The 27,345-nt window shown below is 36.1% G+C and overlaps 1 protein-coding gene across 2 annotated transcripts in view; it reads right to left on the bottom strand.

Moving 5' to 3' along the window:
• Nucleotides 1–22,430, bottom strand: part of LOC113082824 (protein FAM135B-like) — a 42,715-nt gene extending 20,285 nt beyond the window's left edge. Inside the window, exons 1-5 of one of the 2 annotated variants that reach the window (XM_026254256.1) lie at nucleotides 22,411–22,430; nucleotides 14,493–14,584; nucleotides 9,864–9,943; nucleotides 4,380–4,519; nucleotides 2,359–2,429 (exon numbers count right to left, since the gene is read on the bottom strand). In XM_026254256.1, coding sequence (XP_026110041.1) covers nucleotides 2,359–2,429; nucleotides 4,380–4,519; nucleotides 9,864–9,943; nucleotides 14,493–14,572 — 371 coding nt within the window. In that variant the 5' untranslated portion in view covers nucleotides 14,573–14,584; nucleotides 22,411–22,430. Of the gene's footprint in view, nucleotides 1–2,358; nucleotides 2,430–4,379; nucleotides 4,520–9,863; nucleotides 9,944–14,492; nucleotides 14,677–22,410 lie in introns of those variants that run through there. The other variant, XM_026254255.1, reaches the window with a different exon arrangement.
• Between the last annotated feature and the right edge of the window lie 4,915 nt (nucleotides 22,431–27,345).

Raw genomic sequence — 27,345 nt, 5'->3', positions numbered from 1 at the left:
CTCTGCGTTCTTTCTAAAAATCCTTTATGGTAAGGGCTTCGCGCGGTTGCTTCGTGCCCTTTCTTGAGTTGGTGTAAAGCCCCGTTCATCTTGGGCGCCACTCCATTCAGGTATCCTTGAATACCTATCTAGCAGGGTTTTGCTACCAGAGTTCTGTTAAGACAGCTCCTTCGAAAAATTTTTGCAAGAGCAAACGGTAGCCCCTGTGTGACAGGCAAGACCTTGTATAATACTGGTTTCTTAGCCGTATCCCTTTAAAGGAATCCTTCCTATTCCAAGCCTTTAAGCTCTACCCCGGGTCGAGGCCCTGATCAATTAAATTGGGTATGTAGCTTAGGCCTTTGGCCGTAAGGGATAGTGTCACAGACAGCTGTCTAAACGTCCTAGGGGCAACTCCCATAGAAATGGTAGAGTTGGTACTTAGTGTTCGCCATGGTCTGGCCTGCGCTCCCCTCAGCATGGCGGCGTGGGTATACTGTTCCCCATAGTGTCCCTTCAGAGGACGCAGTTCGAAGTTCCCTTGAGGGGGAACGTCTCAGGTTACGAATGTAACCATGGTTCCCTGAGAGGGAACGAGACACTGCGTCCTCTGAAGGGGTCCCTTGCCATGCTTCGGACGCAAGCTTCACGAAGAAGATAAATGACGTGCTCTCCGGTTGCTTATTTATAGTCGCGCCGGTAGTGACGTCAGACGCTGTCACCGGCCAACGAGTTGGCGTTTTTTCAAAGTATGCTTCAGACACGGGTCACGACGAGGTGTTCCCCATAGTGTCCCTTCAGAGGACGCAGTGTCTCGTTCCCTCTCAGGGAACCATGGTTACATTCGTAACCTGAGACGATTCTCATGTTGCACAGTATTTTATTTTAGGCGATTTCACAGTGTTGCGCATTTTAACGCAATGGCAAAACAGAAGCGTTCAGATGAGCCATCTCTTAAACTCATCTGTTTTGTTGTGCACGTTCGCTGGCTGAATTCCGCACTCTTGCGAATTCCCTCATCATAAACAACAAAGCTAAGCGCAAATGTATGTACAAGAGATTAATTTCAAAGTTTATAGCTTTAGTGATCATTACAATAGTTTTGGTTTTTGAGAAAATCAGCTGATACAATGACTATATAAGAATAACTTGAATCTTGGGATGCTTAAACTCACTGTTTGAATAACCGTGGAAAGCATTATATACTGTAATTATAAATTCCTGACATTATTATTCAATTGTAATTTCGTTAAATACAAATTATGTCCCATTATATATATATGTATGTATGTATGTATGTATTTACCCTACATGGCACCCATGTCTGATTCTTGCCAAAAAAGATGTGTTTATGATGTTTAATACACATTGGCGAAGCAAGGATGTTTTTCATAGGGGTGGCCAGGGAAGGACCAGCAACCAGTCTTGGGTGGCACAGAAATCTTCATTATTTCAATATAAAAATGTTTGATTATAATGTACTGGACTGTTTTAGTGCCTGAAACACAGCTGAGTACAATTAATTTCTGCTTAACTGTAATTTTAGGTATTTGTAAATTAGATCAAGTACTACTGGGTGAATATGACAATTTTTTTTTATTATTCCTCACCTCCAGGTATTTTAAGAAAGGGGTTCACTATAGCTTTATTGTTTATTCAGGTTCTAGAAAATCCCAAATGCTTGCTCTCCAAAATTGCATACTCCTGGATGAGGCATGCGCAGTGATCTTTTTTTTTTTTTTTTTTAAAGGCCAAAGTCAACAGTCATAAATGCCAGAATATAAAATTAGTTATTTTATGCATTTTTATTTTCAAATATTTTCTAGTGTAATTGCACTCTGCCCACATTTATTTGTGCATTAAATTACAAATAAAAAAATAAATTTCATCTTGTGCCTTATGGTAAACTCGTATTGCAGAATATATTTTAGTACATGCATTTAAGAGATGTTGATGATTTCATGATTCAGCTGACAACAGAACGAGGTATGTAGCTTATGCTCACAGTTTCTAGTGCAGGTTATTTGTGATGAAGTGATATAGATTGTGCGCCACATATCTGCGTACTGTTGAAGAGTGTGCGCTGTGAGCACATTGAAATGGCTGATGGGACAGGGAAGTGTGTGTGTGGTGGCCACCATGTTAATATATTTGCCTGCTTTTAGCCTTACCCTGGACTTGGTTCACCCTCCGTCTATGGTGGGGGAAGTGTATGAACCCCCAACTGCTCCCCGGGCACCGCAGCAAAAAAATGGCTGCCCACTGCCCTGTGTGTGTGTTCATGTTGTCTGTGTGTTCACTGCTGCGTGTGTGCACTTTGGATGGGACAAATGCAGAGCACTTATTCTGAGTATGGGGAAAAAAGGGTGAGATACTCACTGCTGTTCATTGTCAGTGAAGTGCAGATCTAGTTTGAGCTGGACCTCCACCTCACTCACAGCTTCCTCCACCTGAGAGAGAAGTCAACACACCTGTTAATCACAGCTAACCGTAGAACTTTAAAGTCTGTGTAAAGCAATATTAAATATGTGTTCTGAGTTCAGAAAGATGTTATTAACTACCCAGCCAAATTTGAATGATTAAAAACTTTGCAGATCCTTTATACTCTCATACAACTACATCACTCACTGCATGAAATGGCATAATAAGGGCACTTAATGAACTGTCAACTAGTCAAATACTTCAGTCAAAATTTGCAGAATCTTTGATCATGTCTGAATAAACAGAACCGCATTAATTCTTTGTGCTCTCACGTGCAAACCCATTATGTTCTCAATGAAAACATGAGATGAAGAATGTTTCAAATGAAAACATGATTTTAGCCTGTGCTACTCCCTCAGATCTCCTTTAGAAACAAACCCTGATGTGATTTACACAGAAGGTTCCGCCCTGTTCTGAGAAACCGCCGCACTCTGCCAATGTTTGGAAACAAACAGGGCTGCTACAATTATTGATACACAGATTGATTAAAATCACACTCTGGGAAAATGGAAGCTATTTTTAGAAGTCTTATCTGCGAGGGAGAGACAGTGAAGAGAGCAGCCACAGATAACTGCTTCAAGGTTAATAAGAAAGATGGCCGTAGAAATCTGATAAGACACTCTCCTCACCCACAATTCCCTGCATCTCTCTGCCGCTCTCATACCCATTTCATATATTTAATCTAAAATGAGCCAGTATGGCACAATTGGTCATAATATTTTTATATAGTACTGTGCTGTGAAAGGTAAAGACATTCTTTGAAGAGTGTAGCTTTCTTTTTGTTGGTTTTCTTCAATATATTTGATTCAAGATTCAAGGTTTTTATTCATCACATACACAATTATATAGAGCATATGTAACCATCAGTAAAATGTGAGTTAGGTCCGCTCCATGGACAGTGCAATTATTAAAGAATACAACACAGATGAAAATATACATAAATATAGCTATGAAAGAATGAAATAGAAGTAAACAATAAAAATATAAGAATAAAATAAAAAAAGATGTATACTGTAGAATTAAATATAGAACGCAAAATAATGTGCATGAACGTAAACTAGTCTTAAATATTAAGATACACAGGGATGTACAATGTGCATATGTGCAAACAGGTTGACACTGTAAGTGTGTCAATGTGAGGTAGTGAATAAAGAATATCTTACTGATAAAGTGAACATTGAGCTGAGACATGAAGATGTTAAGAGGCTGGTTTTGAGTTTAAGAGCCTGATGGCCTGGGGGAAGAAACTCTTCCTCTCGGTTTTTGCCATCAGGCTACGGAAGCGCTTACCAAATGGCAGCAAAGTGAAAAGATGGTTACTGGGGTGGATAGAGTCCTTGATGATTTCAACAGCTCTGCCTTTGCAGCGTTTGAGGTAAATGTGAAATACAGTACCACAACTGCTTTCAACATTGATAATAAGAATCCTAAAATAATAATAATAATAATAATTTTGCCATTTCCACCAAAATGTTAAGCAACAATTGTTTCCAACATTGATAATAATCAGAAATGTACAAAAGCAAATCAGCATATTCGAATAATTTCTGAAGGATTATGTGACACTGAAGACTGGAGTAATGATGCTGAACATTCAGCTTTGCACCACAGGAATAGATTTTTTTTTTTTTTAATTCTTCATCTAGAAAAGAGTTATTTTAAATTGTAATAATGTTTGATAACATTACTGTATATTTCATCAAATAAATGCAGCCTTTGTGAGAATAAGAGACTTTTGAGCCGTAATGTAGTCAAGTTTCAACACTATAATATATGTGATTTACCTCTGCATGTACCTTTGGTATAAAAGTTCAAATTATTCCAACATGTACTCTGGTGGATTTGAACCTATAACCTTGCAGCTGCCATCCCGGTTCAGCGGAGAAGATCTTGTGTTGTTAGAGCAGCGGGACACTCACCCTCTCCCCGTCCAGCAGCAGGTGCACTCTGAAGTTCATGCGGTCCTCCAGGGTCACCTCCTCATTCCTGTACAAGATTTGAAAGATCCGGCTGAAGACACCACCATCATGAACCCCTGCACTGCTGAAACTGCACTCGCCTACCCAGAGCAAGACAGACGGAGAGAAAGAAAAGGTAGATTATTTATCTTGCTGTTCATATCAAAGCATCTCAAGAGAGAGATTCTTCACTGCGTGAACATCAAAGCACATTCAGTGACGCTTCCCTGCAGAAAGAGAGATGTAGATGTTCCATTCATATTAAGTCGGATGTTTACAGACCTTATTTTCTTACAGTGTTTGGCATGATTGTGATTTTGTGTGTTTGAGGCTTTTAGAATTCGAGAGAAAGTAAAACATTAAATGAAAATACTTATGCTGTCAGAGAGCAGGGCCTGAAGGAATACTATTATTATACTGCATATCTCAATTGCAGCTCCTAGATAGTGTCCTAGCTCCTAGATGGAGATCAAGCATAAAACATTTATACAACATTACATTTCTGTTCTGTTTTGCAATGTCACAGTGCACAGTTATAAAAATATTCTAGAAACTACTCCAAAAAAAAAAAAAAAAACAGTAAACAATTTGTGATTTAGTTTTAATTATATTGCAGTGGAATGTTTTAAATCACACACACACATACACACACACATACAAAACAGTACAATGTGTTATTTTATTTTGTTTAGTTATGTCATAGTGCAATTTAAAAAGAGTTTTAGAAATCCATCCCAAAAAACATTTTTATTTTTTTTTATTATTTTATTTTATTTTATTTAGTTAAGTAATGTTGTAGTGCAATGTTTAAAATATTTAAGACACAGCTCCAAACACAGTATATTGTCATTTATTACTATTTAATTGTATTTAGTTACATAAAGTTTTAGTGCAGCGTTTTAAAAATATTTTATTAACCACACAAAAACAATTCTCTCTCTTTTTCTTTTTAGACTTTTTGTTAATTGTTTTATGGTGTAACATTTTTAAATGTTTTAGAAAGTGCACAAAGAAAACAATGCATTTTGTCATTTATTTTTTTATTTTATTGTAGTTTTATTTTTTTATTTTTTTTTGCTTTAAGTAATGTCGCAGTGCAATCTTTTAAAAATGTTCTAGAAACCACACTCACACACAAAAGAACAGTACAATATTTGTAATTTAATAATTTTGTTAAATAAGGTTGTAGTGCAATGTTTCAAAAATACTTTAGAAACCACATTTACAAATATAAAATTTAGATTTCTTAAGTAGCCTCAAACATTTAATGTAGCATTTTTACTGTGAAAATTAGACCAGACTGCAACATTTGTAAAACATTTTATTTAATTTTTAAACTAATAGTATGTGCATATAGTAAATACTGTATATACTGATGGTATAGTTAGAGAAACATATTAGCCTGCTATTATTAGCCTGTGTATATGGATACATAAACAATATGTTTATATCCAAAATAAAACCGCAACATTACTTTTTTTTTTTTTACATTTTACATTACATTTTTAACCTTGAAGTTTGCAAACTGTTCAATATAACATGACCACAGATTATTTGTAACCTATTTCAATGTGTGTACTGTACAGTATATTTATTTTTAGGATGTGAGCTGGTGAACGTTTTCAACAGGAAGATGAGTAAATGACCAGTTTTTCATATTTCATTGAACTCTTCCCATTCCTCCAGCTAAATTTTCAGCAGAAACATCTGAGAAAAGTTTAAGGAGCCGCATGTAAGAAATCCATACAAAAAGAGCCACATGTGAGCAATGAAAGTTTCTCTAAGGAGAGAAAATAATGAAATCTCCATCAAATCCAGAATTGCTCATCACATTTTTCTCTAGTCTCAGACCTCACACCCACGGACTGTTGGCTGAATGTCTGATGAATACTCCACACAAAAGTGGAAACACTTCAAGAGTGTCGAAGTCGTCATCGGATTGGTTGAATTATACAGGATCTCTGGGACGACTGTGACGACGAGCGCTTATCAACATCAACTAAACGCTGGATTCTCAAGTATGTGAAATATCTAATTTCATGGCATAGAATCTTTATAATCTTTATAATGCATCCGAGAGTTTTACACACTGCTCTATAATTGTGGCATGATTTCCATGCCCTGAAACATGACGCCGAATGAAACGAACTGTGATTGGCTGTGACTTGTCGGCCTTGGCCAATGAATGCATGGATTCCAGACATTCAGACTGACGCCGGGTCTAGTTTTTCACTAACCTGACACTAAAACAACCATCATTAAGGCCGTAAGCATCAAACGTCAGCCACTGGCTCCACATCCAGCAAGAGAGACACAGAGATCTCATCTGTGACGGATGACAGCATCTCAGCTGGGTTTCTCTTCGGCGGAGAAGATGATGGTGTGTGTCAGAGAGGTGCTGAGTGGAACGGTAAGGGTCTTGCGTAAAAACAGACCCCCGCTGCGTCCATCTCTCTCAGTTTGCCTTTGTCTGTCCCTCTCTTTCTATGACTTTCTTCCTCCCTGCGTGTCACCAAAAACAGTTCTGCAGTGTGCCCATGCCCCAGAGACCCAGAGAGATAGTCTGATCTTGCCAGAGGAGTCCTGGAAAGTGTGTATGTGTGTGTGAGGAAGAGTCAGAAACCCAGAAAAAAGATGATGGATCAGGTCAGTGTGTTTCTAATGAAAATGTTAGAGAGACTATTTCTAGCCATCTGACAGAAGTATGGAAATGTACATGCCCTGCCCTCTAATGCGGCATAATGGATAATCTATACCTTTGAATTCACTCAAAAATTAAGCTCATGTTGCCAAAAACGCCCATAAAACAAGAAAATATTAATTTTAAGATGTTTTTGAAATCTTTCTAGCTCCAAGATAATGAAATTGCACAATAAAAATGATTGCAGAAGTAGTCTGTATGACCTAATCATTAGAGATTTGTGTGAAGAACAAACTGACATATAAGACTTTTTAAAGACTTTAGACGTTCCTATGCACATTTTTGAGAGAAGATCTTATTGATATTTAATTTGATGCAATTCACAAAAGTAGTCTAATGATTCAGTCACAAATCAGACTGATTTCTCAAGCTATCTCACTATAGTTAACAGCCCACACTCAATGACTTAAACATCAGTCTGACTTCAGAAGACTTGGGATATAGTGCATGAGAAAGTAGACCTACAGATATTCATGATGTATTGTTTATTTTCACCCATAAACATGTCTTACGAAGCCATTAGTTAAAAAAAGAAAAGGTAAAAGAAAGAAAGAAATAATAACAATAATGAAAAAAAGAACACTTTTAGACAAAATTTCTATATTGTATATATTTGATGTTTTGGAAAAACTTGGAAGAAAAAAAAAAAAACCTGGGCATTTACATTTGCAAAATTATATCAATATATTTTGAAACTGTATGTGAAGTTTTAAGGTTTAACAGCAAAGAAGCAGCTGTAGAACAAAATTTAAAATTTTCAACCCAGAAAGAATACAATCATGAAAAGTTGAGAAATGTATCTAATTGACCCTTTAAATTTCATATTAAAGTATGTTTTAAACATAATGTAGTACTTTTAATACAAATTAATTTAAACAAATATAGAATTATACTATGAGACAGTAGTGTTTATTTATTTATTTATTTTTAATAGACCTACTAGATGCATTTTTCATTAGCAGAACGTTGAGCTCTCTGGTTATAATACAAAGTGGGAAGTGTCCTAAACAGGTCAGGATGAGGAAGAATTTGTAAGGCACAACACCACATAGACTTTGGTTGTATTGTTGTATTATATTAACCATTTGACTTAGTGGAGAGCACAAAGACGCTGAAGCACTTCAGTTTAGTCAGGCAGCCAGTTGTCTGGATGACATTTTGTAACTGAAAATGAAATCTCATAAGGTGCTGCATTTTTTTCACTTCTTAAACTATTGTGAATTTACATTCTCCATTTAAATTAATAGTATCCACTGCAAATCATCCTAGGGGTGGCCACAGGCGCCCCTGACAATCAGAGTTACAATAAAAATTGTCATTGCTTTTCAAAGCTTTATAATGGCAGTGATTGTGGGGGGGGGAGGGGGGGTCGATATTTTGAGTTAGTGGAGGCCTAAAAAAGCCTAAAAAGTGATTTTGTTTTTAATATTACTGTTTTTACTGTATTGTTGATCAAATAAATGCAACTTTGGTGAGCATTAAAACAGAATTACAAAAAATAAAAAAATAATAAAAATTCTTACCAATCCCAACTGTTACCAACTGTTGAATGGTAGTGTAAAAAAAAAAAAAACTCTAGTTTTACGTCTCACGTAAACAGAGGATGAAAGTCTGCCCAGAAGCTCATTATGGTGAAGTGATGTCAGTCAGACGGCAGTATTTGATTTAGAATCACACAATTCAGATGAGTATCTGATGCCTCACTGAATAAACTTTCAGTGTGACTCTCAGAAGCATGCAGCATACTGACTGAATGCAAATTGGGAAGTAAACCGTAGTCCCAAGGATGAATAGAAGGATTCATTTTCAAAATTATGTTTGGTAAGATATCACAAAGAAAATTTTGTGTTGAAGTAGATGTTTTATGGATTTATTTGGACAGAGTGTGTGTCTTTCAAAAATACTTATTTTGGATCTTTTGAGCATGGTGTTATAACAGCAGTGTGTACACTGATAATTGTGTGTGTATGTGCAGGTAGCCTGTGTTTGACACTAGAGAAGCCGTCAGTGTTGTAAAAACAGACTATATTTTCACCTGACACAACGTCCGTATCCCTGATCAGCATAAAAATAAGCAGCCTGTAGATGACTGTTTTGAGCACAGAATGTGTGCTGCTGAGAATGTGAAGAATGCAACAGACACAGAACAAGACACAGGTAACGGGTAAATTACAGAGTGGCTATGTTTGTAATCAAGGGGGTCATTGATCTGTTTTTGACTTTGAAAGCAAGTGTCAGAGTATATTAGTTCATAACTGATAATTTGTCCAACTTGAAAAAAGCCTTGAATGAAGATAGTAAATTCTATCTCTGTATCTCTGTATCTCTCTCTCTCTCTCTTTGTGTACTCTAAAGGCTGTGTTTTTGTTTCAGAAAGACTTATCTCCATCTAAGTGGTTTATTCTGTATTGTATATCACTCTGCATCCAGCAAAACAAGTACTCACAAACAAATGCATTGTGCGTTATAACAGAAACATTGCTTACAGCAAGTGATTTAATGTTTGACAGTAATTGTCTCAAATATTGTTGTTTAAGAAGCTGAATTAGTTTAAATTAGGAATGAATTTAGAGATTCAGCTCCTCAGAGGAGAGTTTAAAAACCTCTCTCAGATAATGCATCTTGAATCTAAACCACCACCATTAAAAATATTGAATCTAATCAAATAAAAGAATCTAGACACAAGCTGACATTGCTAACTGACGAGATGTGTTGTTGATTGACATTGATGGAGAAGTTCTCACCTGTGTGTCCAGGTGTTGTGGCAGTGATTCTGTGGGGAACCCGAGAAGACACACGCAGCCCTGCCCTCACCTGATAGAAGCTGCAATCCACAGAGAAGTTTTCAATTATTATAGATTACATTCACGGATTACAAAATGGAAATGGCAATGGATTACAAATCAGTTGTAATAATAATAACCATCATACAAAATAGTAGTTAAACAATCAATCAACAGCACAAATAACACTGGGTCTGAAAAAAAAATCTAGGTGGTTTGGTGGTGTTAAAATGGTCTAGATGCAATGCGAAACTCATTGCGAAAATGCGAAACCAGCTTCAGGACATTTTTGAGTAGACTCAACACATGATAAAAAGTTGCTGCACATATTTAGAAATTTAGAAATTGTGGAATGTATAACAATTAAAGTCCTTTTAACTGGCTTCTCTAAAACCATCCATTTTTGGCTGAACGGTTTCATGTGTAAAGCAATAGTTCACTTAAAAATTTTCATTTATATTATTAACTCTGAACACATTACAGATGGAACACATTTGTTCAGTTTCATATACATTTATGCCATCAATGTTTCTGAAATCTGGTCATTTGAACTCTATATAAACAACCAAACCTGTGTTACGTAATAAAAGACTGGCATTTTCTTCCCTGCCAGAGTGGTAAAGTCCTCTTCAAATGTGCCTGAATTATTAATCCCTTCAGGACAAACTGGCAATAAATAATGGATATAATGCATGTTCCTATAGCACTTACACTGACCAAGATCAAAACAAACAGCCGTTGATCTAGTCAGTGTAAAAATTAATGCAGTGAATCTTTATAATAAATCATAAATAATGATGGTGAATGAAATGTGACAGCTTAGTCAGCATGTTCAGACAGCCCAGACTCCATCAGGGGGATTGTACAAAGGTCACCTTTGCCAGTGAAGTGATTGCAGATGCATGTTAAATGTTGAAGCACTTCACAGATCATGCTGCAGCTCCCTGGAGATCCTGAACTAAGTCGGGTCATCCTGAGCTTGGCAAGAACATCTACACAGTATGTTGACAGTACATGCTAAATATGTCTACAGTACACATCAAAACATATTTACAACATCCACAAGCTTCACCGCATCTATGGCATGTACTAAACAAGACTGCAAATAATGCCGAAACGTCTACAGACCGTTTGATTGGATGCTAAAACAAATCATCTGCCTGATGTAGAATGTGGTAGACTGTTTACACTGCGTGTTAAAATGTGTGTAGCATATGCTGAAGCAGAAGCTACAAATGAAATCACACCTGCTAAAATGTCTGTAGCACATGTTAAACAAGTATACAGCATTAAACAAGCTACAAACTTCTGAAATACATGAGATCACTGCTGAATAATAATAATAAAAAAAACATGTTTTGCTGTTGTTTAAGTGTTTGTAGTAATCATAGTGCTGGAGAGTAGAGCTTGGTTAGGTTGTAAGATGGTAGGATGATGACTGTAGTGTTGTATGTATCACTTGTATGAATTTCTCTGAACAGAAAAAGAAAACAAAGATATTGAAGCAATATGCATAGCCAAATACTGTAGTTGATTGTCCCCATTGACTTCAATTGTTCCTTTTTTTCTCTCCTCTTTTTTCCATACTGTGTTAGTCAATGGAAACATAATTTAAATTTTTTGGGGTGAACTGTCCCTTTAAGAAAACTTGGAATACAGTATATGAAAGTGAAAGTGACATGACATTCAGCCAAATAGGGTGACCCATACTCAGAATATGTGCCCGGCATGTAACCCATCCAAAGTGTACACACACACAGCAGTGAACACACATGGAGCAGTCCGCCATTTATGCTTTAAAAAAAAATATATATATATATATATATATATATATATATATATGGAATACTTTAATGAAACCTTATGATGCTTTTGTGTCCTTTTAAAAGCTTGAAAATTTCAGTGTAAGTTCAGTTTAATGGAGAACCTTTTTGAAATGACTTTTTCATGGTCGTTAAATTAGCATTTTCAGCTAGTACACATTTGTGGTTATGTTAGATGTCGTATTTCAATGATTTGTTGAATATGAGAAATCTGCATTGTATTTGTTCTTTTCTGTTTCATCAAATCCAAAAATTTTTCAAACCAATACCACACACACCAGTAAACCACTGCCCAGTGAGTCCTTCATTCCCAAACAGATGCTCAGAGCTCATTACTGTATAACACATGCTGTTTGGCTCCATCGGACATATTTAGGCTAAAGGTTTAGCTATTGTTAGATGCGTCTCTTTAAAGCAGGAACTACAGGGGCTGTCAAAAACAAACAGTTTATTAGAGAGTAGTGTGTGTCTTGTGGGGATTATTTCAGACAAGAGTTTTCTGCTTTATGGAGGGGGGAAGGGCCAGACAAATCTCTGCAAAGCTGATGTTTCAGCCAATGGCCTTGCTTTAATCTCAGAGCAGACGGGTTGAGCTCAACATTATGTGTGACCTCCATCGTAACCCCTTCTTCACACAGCTGTCAGGAAAACAGTGGAGGATAGAGAGGTAATACTACATTAGATCTGCTGACAGACAGGGGTCTACTGTAGATGTGCCTTGGGAGTCTCTATAGTGTTTCTAGTTTTTTTTTTTTTTTAGAAACTTTATTGAACTTGCAAGCTTTGCATTAGCACTACCCAGTTCTTCAAGACAACAAGAACTTTCTGCTGCCATCCTTTTTTGTTATAAAATTATTATGTTGAATAAGTAGTTAAATTTTTATTCAGTTTTAATGTTTTTTTTTTTTTTTTATAAACTATACTTAAATGCTAATGTACAGTTAACACCCACAATTAACATCAATTATGACTAATAGCATTTTTTAATCGCCTCCATCAAATGTCCAACATTTTTTACAATAAAAACAGGAGCATTTATTAAATTTGGTAAATAGGATAAAACATGTTTTCATGTTGTCTTTAGATTGGTGGTTGATGGTTGTTTTTCAATTAACCTTAAGATGGTTACATTTTAGATGAAGTATAATGGAAAGAATCCATGTAAAATCCCGTAATTTACTCTTTTTAATCACCTTTTTGTACACTAAAAAGTACTAACGGTAAAAAGTACACTAACTATTAATATGTATTTAATGTATATATTTCATGTGTTTTATATTTAGTAATATATACTTACATAGGATTTTTTTATTGTCATTTTAAAAAGCTTTATTAAGCTAAAATGCATTGTGTTCATTAAAAGTGATTAGCCCAAACTTTTGAATAGTGGCGTGCACATAACATGCCAGTGTTATTGAATCTCAAACACTGGACTAGCACCAAACTCGTGGCAGCGAGTCATAAAGGTCAGTGACCTGAAAAGTCATTGAATTCCCTGTAGACTTCAAGTCAAATCAATCACAGTCAGCAGGTGAAGTCTTTATTTTATTAGAAATAAAAATTCTCTCTTCAAGAAACAGCTTGTATTTGTGCATGTATGTATGGGAATAATGTTAGTTATAGAAGTCTTATATATACACATATATATATATATATATATATATATATATATATATATATATATATATATGTATATGTATATATATATATATATATATATATATATATATATATATATATATATATATATATATTATATATATATATATATTAAACATCCTAAAATAGGTGTAAGATCCACATTTAGAAAAGTGTGTAATTTTATTGCACAACTTGAGGTACCAAATATATTGTTTTAAAATAAAATGATTGTCTGCTATTGGTCAAACAGATAGCCCCACCCCAAATTCACACCATTGGTTGGTTGAATATGTATGAGCCAATCAGACTGCTCAGACAGATTACTAATTTGTTTGTTACCACTGATGGCTCAGAAATCATACACTTCACCTTTAAAAAGTATGAAATTGCACAGAAAGCACCATTTTCTTTTCCTGTAAACGTATTGCATTACATTACATTAATACTTTAATTATACATTAAATTGATAATTAGTGGCAGTATAGACATGTATAATGTTACAAAAGCTGTTCTTTTGTAGGACTGTAATCATCAGATGATCCTGAAAATAATATATATAACAGTAAATATTAAGAACCACTGCTGTTTTCAACATTGATAATAATAAGAAATGTTGCTTTGAGAAGCAAATCGGCATATTTATATGATTTCTGAAGGATCATGTGAAACTGGAGTATGCAGCTTTGATCGCAGGAATAAATTACATTTTAAAATATATTCAAATAGAAAATATTTATTTTGATAGTAATAATATTTTTTTACAATATCACTGCTCTTACTGCATTTTTGATCAAAGAATGCTTATATCGTGCATTTATCTACTAAAAAGTTAATATTGTCAGCTTTTAGGACTACACTAGCTGATAGCATAATAAGACAGGTACCAAAACTCTCAGTTTTGGTGTTTATGCCGCAAGACACAAAATGAATGCCACACAAAGCTGACTACTCACTGTATCCAAAAAGAACATGGAAAAATGCCTGGAATGTGACAACTAAACTGATTCTAAGTGGCTCTTGGTGTTTATACGTGATCCTGTCACCATGTGCCCTTCCTGATCTGGCTGTTTAGAGAACAGACACGTAACAGAGCCTTCATTAGACGTACAGAAGAATACAGTCTTACCCTCTCTGGAAGAGATCCACATTGTGAAACTTGTGCAGCTCCAGCGAGAACTCTACAGTGCCCTGTACGTCCGACATCATCTATTCCATCACCTAGAGAGACAGAGGAATGTTCATTTGCAGCTGAACACATCAAGGCTTGCATTGTCTTATCTAACTCAGAATGCTTTTCTCTTTCAGGACTCTCTGTGTTGCGGTTCCATTGTCAGCCGAGCCGTTTGGCAATTGTGAGGGAGTGTGTTTACCGTGGTAACATCAATGAACACAATCCAGTGACTCAAGAGCCGGATGAACACATGTGACTCGGAGACGCTATCTCTCATTACTCAGGCTGTGACTCATCCCAGACAATATTTGTTCTGAAATCCCGATGTGCTGCTCTGTGGCAAACTAATGTACGACGCGCGGCTCCAAGACGGATGACAGCAGTGGCATTTCTGGATGTGATCACAAATCATACTTATGACACCATCCGTCTAAGAGACGCCGCAGCTGAGGCTGAACCTGTGTGTGTGTGTGTGGCAGTAATCAAATCTAATGGCTTCTTCTCACACAACAGGTTGTGATGTGAGTCCAGTGTCTGTGACGTGAGAGGAATGGCTGGAATTTAGGAGCATATCTTCTTTTCCAGAATCAGTGTGTTTTAGAGTGCAATACTCAGAACTGATTATTAGCATTCACATTTTAACTGTTTTTTTTTTTTTTTTTGCCTCTTTCTTTGATTGTTTGTCCTTCATTATCTGTATTACTCATTCTCTTTCAAATTGTCTTTATTGTAGTAAAGCACAGACAGGCCTTCATCCAATACCAATGTCCAGTTATGTCATATATATATATATATATATATATATATATATATATATATATATATATATATATATGGCTTCAATATATGTATTACTGTATGCATTATGTCAGCATTTAATATGCTTCCTTTCTTTCATTCAAAACAAATTCACCGTAATTGAAAAAAATAGGAAAACAATATTTCTTCTTTAATAAAGAAATGAGTGTATTACAGCAATGATAATCATCTTTAAAAATGCAGAGAAAGGCAATTTCCGACTCTTATTTTAATGAGAAATGAGGGGTAAAATGTGCTTAATTATCCTGAAAATAATGTTGCAGTGCAAAAACTCCTAGGGGTTTATATAATAGAAACACTGGCTTTATTTTTTCGCCTTATTTGTATCTATCTGATTTTCCTGATATTGGAAAAAGATCTTATCGGAATAATTGCCATGTTTCAAGAACTGAACTGTCATCTATATTTTCAATTGTTACAATCTCTTAAAGAAAAAAAAATCTTGATTAGAGCTTACTAAAAAAAATGCATTGTATGCATTGATTGGAAACAATTCTAGCACTTATATTTGATTAGTAAGCATATGTTCATTTTGGGTTGACTTATCTATCATTTTCTTTTCCAGCAGTTTGATGAAGATACCTAACCCTAACCCATAAGCGAGGGGCAACGAAGCAGATATTCCTGGATCTGATGTGTAGATTCATAACTAAATCATACAGTTAATAATAACAATAAAAAAAAGAAAAATCAACATGACGTTTTGGTGTCTACCAAAACACCTTCCTAAGTAACTCTGGCAAATATATCCACAAAAGTCATATGATCAACAGACCTGCAGAGGTCAAATGACTACTTGTTTAAAAATGTAATATGTTTGCCAAAGTAGATGGATATCAAATGGACAAAGTAGATGAGCAACGGCCAAGCAGACATGCAACAACCCTTATTATCCAAGTGTATTATCCAACATTATTGTCCAGCTCAGGAGAACTCAGCAAGGGCAAAGTTCTCAGTGAATCTTACAGTAGATGTAGAGGGGTTGTGTGAATACCTTTAGCCTAAACTATTTGAAACCATTTTATATTGGATACTGTTTCACTTACCTTTTAAAGCTGAAGTGATTTATTTTTGAGCCACTAGCATCACAACTGGTAAAAAATTAATGACCACAATAAAATAAAACTGCTATCCTGAAAACTCTTGCCGTTTTCCATTGGTTGAACAAACAGTAGGTTGCCCCAAACTCACACCATTGGCTGAGGCAGATGTCAGCTATATGTTTAGACAAGCAGAGAAAGACTGTTTCAAACACTGTTTACTTCTTGTAGTTCTTCTGGGGCCTGTACCATGAAGCTGGATTAGCTGGCTAGCCAGGTAAATTTCAGTTTAGTTTGCACCAATCCTGGGTTTTAGGTACCATGTAAGTGGCTTGGCTTTTAGCTGCATTCATTGCCATAGTAACTTACACTCAACGGCTAACCTGCTCCAGGGCAGGTTATGTTCTGGGTTAGAGATCTCAAACTGAAGCTGGACCAATCAGATGTGAGAAAAGTGACACATGTCTGACACAAAGTCACTCCAGTTTATCTTGCTCCAAATTAAATGTCACTAATGCAAAAAAAAATAAAAATAAGTCTGGCTTTAATGATAATTACTCAGTCATTTTATGATTTTATATAATTATTGTGGTTCATATTATTATTTATCTTTTACACACAAGCAATTTTAGTTAAACAGTTATTATAAATCGTTTATTTTAAATAAATGTAAATGTATACCGATGATATGATATATATAAGCTGTAGTATCAAAAGATTGCACTATTTAAAAAAATAAAAAATCTGACCTTACATGTTCTAGTCTCTACCACTATATATTTTCAAATGTATGAACTAAGTTAACAAGTTTCACTTGTGACTTCACTGATAGAGCAAGATTATTTATTTTATTTGTCCTGGTTAAATTTGTCATATTCTTCAGTCTCTTAACCTTTAGCAAAACCTTTAACCTTTAGTTTCGAATCTCGCTGGGTCTCTCACGAGAAGTAAATCAAACTTGCTTTTTGTTGCAAGACTCGTGATTGGCTGTTCGCCAGTGATGTCACACATTCATGTGCACGCGCTCCACAAACTCAGGATCAAAGCCTGAGTTGACAAAGAAAGTTGATGAACAGCATCATGGTACCAACAGAGCCGGATTGGAGAGGTTTGGTTTTGTCAACTCAAAAACTAATCCTGTAAGTCTGAATTTGTTCAGCTACCATCATGGTACAGGCCCCTGTACTGTAGTAAGGTAAACAAATAAATAATAATAATAATAAATACATCAGATAAATGTACCTAACACAATTCCAAGAGCTCAATCATAACACAAATCCCCGTTTTGCATCCTCTCATGTAGCAGTGAGTGCATCGCCATGTGACAGCTTCCTATTAATAAACAGAGATGATTAAAATGTTTCAAAACCGCATGAGCCGTAGTAAGGAAAACTACAGGAGCTCCACCGTCAGATGTGATGGGGAGCACAAAAATGTTGATGAAATATTGATGGGAATGGCGTTCAGAGGGAGTGGGAAAAGGAAATAATAAAAAGGCGGGAACTGAACGAGTGTGGCGTAGAATTAGATGGCTATTATCAGTGGTGAAGTGCTCGGTATACTTGCTAAAGGTTAACAGCTCTGGAGCCGCAGACACCTTCCTCTGGCAGCTGATGCAGAAGAAGTGAAAGAAATGAAAAATATGTTTCCTTTGAAATGCTGCACTTGCGTTAACTGACACAATGTCAGCTGCTGGAGCAGAAGCAGAGGACATTGTGGGTACCGATGCATAATTTGAAACACGCAGTACTCATGCAGAAGACAATTGTATCTAAGAATAGAATAGAATAAAGTTGCTTTAGGTCAGGGATCCTCAAATCTGGCCCATGAGATCCACTTTCCTGCAGAGTTTAGCTCTGATCCTAATCAAACACACCTGAGCATGTTAATCAATATCTTCAGGATCGTAAGAAAATCACAGGTAGGTGAGTCTGATCAGGGTTGGGGATAAACTCTGCAGTGCATTGGCCTTCCAGGGTAAGATTTGAGGAAACCTGCTTTAGGTAAATTCACCTGCTAAATGAATACATATAGAATATAGTAGAATAACATGAAGCAGCTTTAAGTAAATGCATCTAGTAAATAAATAAATATAAGATTTAACAAAACAATAGAACGATATGAAGTTACAATATGTATACGCACATACTAAATAAATATTGAATAAAATTAAATATTAAAAAAAAATTATTTGGATAAATGCATCAGCTAACTTAAATATAGAATAGAAAAGGCAAATGCATTTAGTAAATAAATGAATATAGAATAAAATAGAACATAACAGAATTATATAAAGTTGCTTTGTGTAAAATGATCTGTTGGATAGATATAGAATATAGTAAAATACATGACATTTCTTTACATAAATGCATGTAGTAAATAAATGAATATAGAATATAATAGAATAATATAAAGTTAATTTGAGTAAATGTATCTGCTAAATTAATAAATATCATATTTGTTTAGGTAAATAACATCTAGTCAATAAATATAGAATGAAACAAAACAATTCAATAATGTATAGTTGCTATAAGTAAGTGCATATACTAAATAAACATAGAATGAAATATAATATGAAAAAAATAGCTTTAGGTAAATGCGTTTCCTAAATGATTAAATATAAATAAAACATAACAATGGAATTCTAAAAATATATTTTATGTAAATGCATATGCTAAATTGTCCCCTTAGTTTCCGGTAAAATCAAACGCCTAAAAGGGAATACCCAAATTAAATTGCATGATGTTTTGAGTAACTAAATATAGAATAAAATATAAAAATAATAGAATATTATAAAGTTGCTGTGTGTAAATTAATCTGCTAAATAAATAAATATATAATACTATGTTATTTGTGTAAATGCTTCTGTATGTAAAAATACATACTTTATGGAATATAACAGAATAATCTAAAATTGCATTATGGGAAAAGCACCTCCTAATGAATAAATATAGTTAAAGCAGAAGATAATAGAATAAAATTAAGTTGCTTTGGGTAAATGTATTTGATAAATTAATAAACAGATTAGAACGAATATAGAACACAATGAATTAAAGTAAAAACATAAGCCAAATAAATGTAATCAAATATAGTTTGTGAAAGAAACTAAGAACCTGACTAATCTGCTCGATTGACTGATGCTACAAGATCCATAAATGTAAGATTTACTCATGTCATTATATTTAGATAACGGAATGGTATAACATAATGAAACTACTGTATATTGGTTTAACTGAGTTCACTACTTCCTTTACCGGAAATAATCAGACGCCGCAGAAGGAAGTCTGTGAAATGAATCTCTGTGTGTTTGGACTGTGAAATGTTCAGCTGAATGCAGTGGGACTGAATTACTGGACACCTTTAATATTCTCAGAGATTTGACACTTCCAGCAATATTCAATATTTTTGTGTAAGTGTGTGTTTGTTTGCAGTCATAAATCTATTGCTGACTGAAGACACTAGCTTGACTAGTGTGCCTAATCAATTCTGCAGGCCATGGGCTTGCTGTGAGTGGTCTATGATTTCATTCTGGCAAGAGAGAAGAGCCTTATGGGCCTGTCAGGTTGTGTCCGTCTGTCTGTGTGTGTGTTTGGGTGTGTGCGCGTGCATATGTCTATTTGAGCCTGTGTGTTTGTAATTGAACATAGCAAATATTAATGGCACTTTACTTGAACAAAATTGGGACACTCTTAATAAAATGAAGCTACTTATATTTATAATTATATAAATACTTATATATTTTTTATTTTTATAGTAAGTTTATTTTAACGTATACACAAAGTTTATTTTGGATGTGAATGTGATTAATCAATATAATATATATATATACCCATACTACACACATTGTTTATTTAATAATTACAAATAATAATTAAATATAAATAGAACGTGAATGAATAATAAAAAAATAAATAAATGAACTGATTGTCAAAAATGAAATGTCAAAATTTGAGTCATGGCTGAAATTGATTAATACACACACACAGAGAGAGAGAGAGAGAGAGAGAGAGAGAGAAAACGCCATTTGGTGAGTCACAATATTTCTTGCATTCAGTTTAGATGCTCCTTGGTGTTTTCCTGTTCACTCAGAGCTCATTGTAATATTTCAGAGATTTATATATTTTGTAAATCCATTCAAATGTATTTTAATACAGCACAACCTTTGTGTACTTTAAAAATGAATCAATTGACAATGCCAAAAAAATTTCAACCATTGCAGGAATATAACTGACATGGAATAAACCCAAACATAATAAATTTACCTTAGCCTCCACGTGGCCATGGCAAGAAAGACAAATATGCAACAACTTGTTCAGTGATTCTGCCTAGAAAAGCTAAAAAAACTGCTGACTTTGCTCAGGAAACCTCCAACAACATTTTAGACGGCACACATCAGCTGACACAATACAGTCTGGTTTATAAAGGAACAGCAATGAATAATGCTGTTAAACTGGAACATTCAGTGCTGTAGTTTGTCAACATTCAGTACATTCATGCATGCTATTTCCTTTCCAAAATAGTAGACTACATAATAGTATGGAATAATAGCGTACTCTTTTTCCCAAGGAAGCTGGCTGTGAGACTCAAAAGGTCACAAGCTTCTACTTTGCTACATACAAACAGAAGACTGGGTGGAGTTGGGTGAGATGGGAGGTTTGGTTTGTCGTTAAATCACAAGGCACAGAATAACCCTAACCCTAACCCTAACCCTAGCTGTACCTCTAAAGCCAAACACATAAATGATTCTTAAATCATTTATATGATTCAATGATTTAAAAAAAAAAAAAGGGTAGATTTTATTTTAGATGATCTACAATGACTAAACTCGTCTGCTTTTCTTTCTCCCAGCATTCCCACAAGATCATCCTGTACATTTCGCCTGGAGCAGTGTGGACAGACCTGGCCGATCGGAAGTCTGCTGGAAAATCGGCTGTTTTACCACATCGGTTAGAGCATGCAAGCCTCTGGGGTATTTCGTGTCCTCCGGCAAGCCCAGGACCCATCCGTTAAACATGCCAAGAAGCATTCAGGCCCCTGCAGGACTAGAAACTTTGCACTTGAATGTCACTATCTATACGGTCCAACTACATTATTCGCAGCGCTCATTAACAGTCCCAATTATTCCAGATTTCACATCGCCTGTAAATGCCAGGCTGAGTCAAATGCCATTAGCTGAATTCTTAAATCTCCTCTACACGAGATGAGTAATTTGGAAAAATAGATCCAAAGCCCGGCTTGCCAAGACGGCGCTGTGAATGTCAAATTTATTGACCTTCACAGATACACGCCATTCCAGTTCTTCAGCTCGGATTATGCATTTAGAAGAATTTAGATCTGTTGATCTTGTGAAATAGTCTCATGCTGAATAACTCCTGAGTAAAATTCCAGTGGTTTTAGTGAGCTCCCGTAAGCTAGAGTTTCTTGAGTTTTCAGCAGGCTGTTTTTGTCAGTTCAGCCCTGCTAGAAACACCTCATTACATGAAATCTCCCAGAGAGGTAGAAGAGATGTTTACAATCAAATACATGAAGGAAGACCACAAATTCTCCTCTGTAATACAAAACTGCATCATGCAAATCCTTGTCATGACTCATATGCCTAGACAGTTCCTTCAGGTTTTGATTGAACTCTGCCTGACCCATCACAGTAGCCCTCTAACAGAGCAGAAAGTGAATTAGTGTGCATGCACCTAAATCAAATCATTCCAATCCGTGGTTTCCAGCACACGGCGTACTGCTCAAGTCAACATGAATGTCACATGCTTCAAATGTGTTGTTTCTGATGGAGCCTGATGGCTGGCATGTTGCATTGGCAGAATACGCATCCAATATGCTCCAAACAGGGATTTATGCCGGATAATGAAATATTTCCCTGCCTGTCCATCTAAGAGCGGCTTAAAGACCAAACCTAACAGACAGTCATTAGGAAACACCAGTTAAAAGCATGTCCACAGTCTATTTGAGCCAAACACTGATGAACAATAACAAAGAAAGAGCTTAAACATCCGTCACCTTACCTGCCTGTGCGACGAAGCTGCTGCACGACCTAAAGGCGTGATCCACGCACCCGCTTTGATCCTATGTCATTAAGTTGAGAGGGAGAGAGTGTGTGTAGAGAGCCAGAGCAGGTCTCAGTGTTGACACGGGCATTAGCGGCTCACGGCTGCTGCTGCTTCTGGTACTGATGCTGATGCTGTTGTTGCCATGGTGATCATTCAGCTCCTGCGTGCTGCGGTAGCGCGTTTGGGTTCTCCCACCTCCAGTGATGATGTCCAATCTGCCTAAGTGCTGCAGCGCCTCTCTCTCTCTCTCTCTCTCTCTCTCTCTCTCTCTCTCTCTTTCTCTCTCTTTCTGAGGCTGGGGCTGGATGCATGATAATAAGTGATGGATGTGTGCTTTGTGTTTTCAGATGCACTATGCGTACAGACTTACGTCAGTGTCAATAAATGTGAGATAAGTCAGCTTTACTCTTGTTTAACACACTAAATGTGTCTCTGCATTTACAGTTTAAGATTAGGACTGATATTTAATTAAGCTGCTTTAAATTAAAGGGGGCCATCAACCAATCAATACATAAATGCACCTAAAATAATAGATTTATAATTTGAGGTTGGATCACCTGCCTGTGACTGTTAAACCTCTGCTATTCATAATCAGATTGCATATTTAAATTAACCAGCATTCATTGCATTCATATTGCTGGTTGTTTACACAAACAGTGTGTGTGCTATGCACTAAAAGCATGCGGGTCTGTTTCGGCCAGTGAACGTGGATGTCACCTTACCCGCTGTGTGTACTGATCAAATATTGATGCTGTAACGGTGCAGACAGTACCATATATACATACTTTGGAGTGTTTTTCAAAGTTTCACAATAACTCTGCATTTCTGAGTAGTAGCAGACTGTGCAGGTGTGCAGATTGGCTTATGTAAACTCTGTAACATCTGGTCTTGAACAGGTATCTTCCTAATTGTATCTGCACACAGGAAACCATAAATGCGAAGGTTAGTGTTATTGCAGAAACATAACCAAATACCATGACCCCTCAACATTTACATGTGCTGTCTTGCCCTTTTTGTCATATTTAGAATATGCTGTAAATTATATGTATATTTTCTGTATACATAGAATATTGGCTGAAATGCAAAGTACACAGAAAAATGCACTGCAGCAACTTGTCCTACAAGTATGTATGTAAGTAATATTCAATGCATTTTAACATATTTTTGGGGGGTAGTTATATGTACATGTCTGCTTCAAACAGGTCTACTTCCGTCGTCTGTCATCAAAGGATAAAGGATAAAAATGTTTTACCCCACACTGAACAGTAGTTTAAAGACATATTGTCACTGTGTAATGCATACATTTTACATGTTAATATGCATACGCAGTAGGCCAATATTCTATTTCAATCCTATCCTCAGGCGCTGTCTTTCTGGACTGATTGACCACACATGCTCTCGGTCACCACCACACATGTAATAGCAGCATTGCTTCTTCTATGTCTCTCTATTAGTACAGGAGAAGAAAGTCTGACACAGTCATTTTGCAGTGTTCACACATTCTTTAAGTTTCTTGCCTGGTGTCTAAAATCTTTAATTAAAGACCAGCTATCCAGATGTTTCATGACAGTCTGAACGTGTGTTTTATGAGGACATGATGCATGCTTCAGCATTTCTTTGTTTTAAGCTGGTGCTATAACTTTTTTTAAGGGCTTTTTTCGCAGTCTTTTATACTTTTATAACAGATCAAACTGGTTTTGAAAGAGTGAATGAAGGTGGTGTTGAATTAAATATCCTGTAAGATGAAATGCAGATTCTATCTTGGCCCTGCGGCGATACCCTGAAGTCCTCTCATACGGTATGAATCACATTTGATGTAACAGAAGCCATTGCGGCTGACATGCCTGTGAGCAAGTCACTTTCATAAACCGGCTTTGATGTCATTAATATTTACTTCCCCAGAATCCTCCTCTGATGAGGGCGAAGCTGCGAGGCAAGACCTTAATAGTGAGGGAGCTCATGCAAGTCTACACAGAACGATTTCACAGTCATTTTACAGTGACTTTACAATCTCCTTTTCTTTTGAGAGCATTTCTTAAGTCTCTGCTGTGTCTCGTCTATTAATAAATAGTCTTTTTCTTTATAATCCAATAAGGACAGTAAAGCAAAAACCAGTCCGACTAATCTAATATAAATATACAAATGCTTTATTTGGCGGGACGACGCCAAGGCAACTTTATGTGTTTTACATCATATTGTGCAACTGGACTTATGTGTTTTGTGAGTTGTAATAAAAACAGTGAAAAGCCATAGACTTAGATCTAAATCCTAGAATATCAGGTCTTGTTTGGCCTAGTAGAAGGGTTGCAAAGAGGTGGAACATTTCCAGAAACATTACAGATTTTCTTTTTTTAAATTTTGGAATGTTTCCGGAAATTTCTGGAAAATGTCCACACCTTTGCAACCCTACCTAGCCAGTAAAAAGATCACTGCAGTGAGTTTTGCATGGACAAACAATGCTCACATTTGCTTATTTGAATTTATTAAAAACTAAATTAATGCAGCTGTTAATGCTTTTAGCTACCTAGTTTAATTTAATATTCCCCTTATAATAATAATAATAATAATAATAATAATAATAATAAAAAACTACATGTTCACTGGAAAACCTTAGTTTTTGAAGCATTGTTAAAGGGGGGGGGGGGGTACAATGGTGTTTCGTGTATTCATAGTTGTTCACAGTGTTAAAGAGATGGATTTTCATGCTAAACAGTGCCAAACTTTAATAAATAATGATTTAGAAGAATGACTGACAATCTCTGTGTCGAAAATCTTACTTTCGGGTTGGTACAAGTTCCGGCTGTTTTTTTTTTTTATGGATCATGGATTTAATGACGTAGACGATAGTGGAAGTCCTTATATGAGCATTTATCTCGGAAAAGCGCGCCCGCGCACACGTCGACCGGAGGAGAGCAAGACCGCACCCATCAACGCGCTTCATCGGGAAATCTTCGGTAGCGCTGCAATAGGATTTGTTCAAGAATGTCTCCTAATAAGTGTGTTTTTGGATGTGAGGGAAAGTTTACCGTGTTCAGCTTCCCAAAGAACCCAGCGTTATATGAACAGTGGCTGCAGTTTGTTTTTCCGGGGCAGCAACGGAGTGTATCAAGTGTGTTTGTGTGTTCTGGTCATTTGAGTGACGAATGTTTTATAAACAAGGCCCAAGTCGACGCTGGATCTGCACATCTTTTGCTATTAATACATGGAGCCGTCCCTGTGATAAAAGACCACATTCATGTAAGTACAACTGCATCAGATTTCAGTCTTTTGTTGGAAATCAGCACATAAGTGAATATAGGTTAAAAATGGAAACAACAAGAATCATCAGTATTATAGCTCCGCCCACGGCACGCCTCCAGGAGCTCGGCTTTTCCCGGAGGGAATCGGAAAGCTGCATTTTTCTTTTATAAATATGATCAATCTAAAGACTTTTTGGATATATGAAGGATGCAGTACTACTCTATAGATACTCAAGATTAACATGACATTAGGGGAAACTGTGCATGTTATGTACCCTTTAAAGAACACTACCTTCCCAGATTTTGCATCAACTACTCTACCTGTATATGCAACCTCAGTGCAATAAGCACATATTTATTCACACAGTTTGATGTATGATTTCTGAATAATGTTTGTCAACCAGGTGGGATGTTGAATACATTTTTTTAACCAGCGTCACATACACACAATCTAACTGCGTTTATGACAGGCTCTCTCTGCAGTAGGGCTCCCCATTAGCAGAATTACCGCAGCTCAACATATGTTATTAGCTCCTGTGCAGAAATGAAAAAAAGTGCTCGTAACGCCCAAGGCTCAATGTCTCCCTTAAACATCAGTAATAAAAAAGCCTTGCCACCACCCCTCAGAGCTCTTCCAGCCAATCAGGCGCCAGGAACCAAGCCAGGTTGCCCTTGCAAAAAACCCTTAATGTGTCCTAAAAGTTTGGCATCTCATGCACAGGTCGTCTTCAGTCAGAGAGGCCCTGGAGAGGACTGGAGGGGGACGACGCATCTCTGGGCCAAAGGACAAAACTTCTGCATCCATCTAGACTCTTACATCCCTGTTGAGGGACAGAAACAAATGGCTCCTCACCTAAGCATGAGCAGGTAAGATCTCAAACACCGGTGACTCTTATGAAAAACATGGAAAAGATCTTAAAACACCTTGGGGTGACTATTTCCCTCTGATGAGTTGCTCTTTAAAACAAGCCGTGAGGAACGTAATTTGGCATAGAATTTAAAACAACTGCACCTTTTTAGTGCATTAGGTGTGTGATACACTTATTTAGGACCTAAATTGAGTCTTAACTGCATTTTGTGTTATTCTATTGGTGTTTTTTTTCTTTGAGTTTTCAAGGCAGGTTCTTCTCTGTTTGTGCCATAAAGATAAAATGCTTCCGCCGTCACAATCTTTTCATTTAAGATTTTCTTTTCTTCTAAGCGCCTTTGTAATTATAGTTTAGATGAAAGTTGAGGAGGAACTTCCCTCAACATCTGGATGAAAGACAGCAGTTGGTTTGCTCAGGAAAACAGCAGTTGCCCAGCAGGGAAATCACACATCCCAACACAAATCTGATTATATTCTCCATATTTCAGTGTCTTTGTTTGCAGGATGAAATAGTTAAACTCATGAGGCCACATGTTAGCTCCTCAGTTAATCAGTTTGTGAAAGTTTTTTGTCGTAAATATATTTTTACAGTTATGCATATATATATTTTTTATACTTTTTTTTTTGCGTGTGAAAAGCATTATATATATATTTTTTTCATTATGTAAATTCCATGGTCAAAGGGTTTAGGAACACTGGACAGAACATCAATAAATGGTATACCACAAACATTATCCACAAACCATATTAATATAGCACTTCCAAATAAGTACCATGGTACTA

The sequence above is a fragment of the Carassius auratus genome, unplaced genomic scaffold (genome assembly GCF_003368295.1).
Source record: "Carassius auratus strain Wakin unplaced genomic scaffold, ASM336829v1 scaf_tig00036860, whole genome shotgun sequence".
NCBI classification, from domain to species: Eukaryota; Metazoa; Chordata; class Actinopteri; order Cypriniformes; family Cyprinidae; genus Carassius; species Carassius auratus.
The sequence above is the reverse complement of the archived record's forward strand: the minus strand, read 5'-3'. Positions and strand labels throughout refer to the sequence as shown.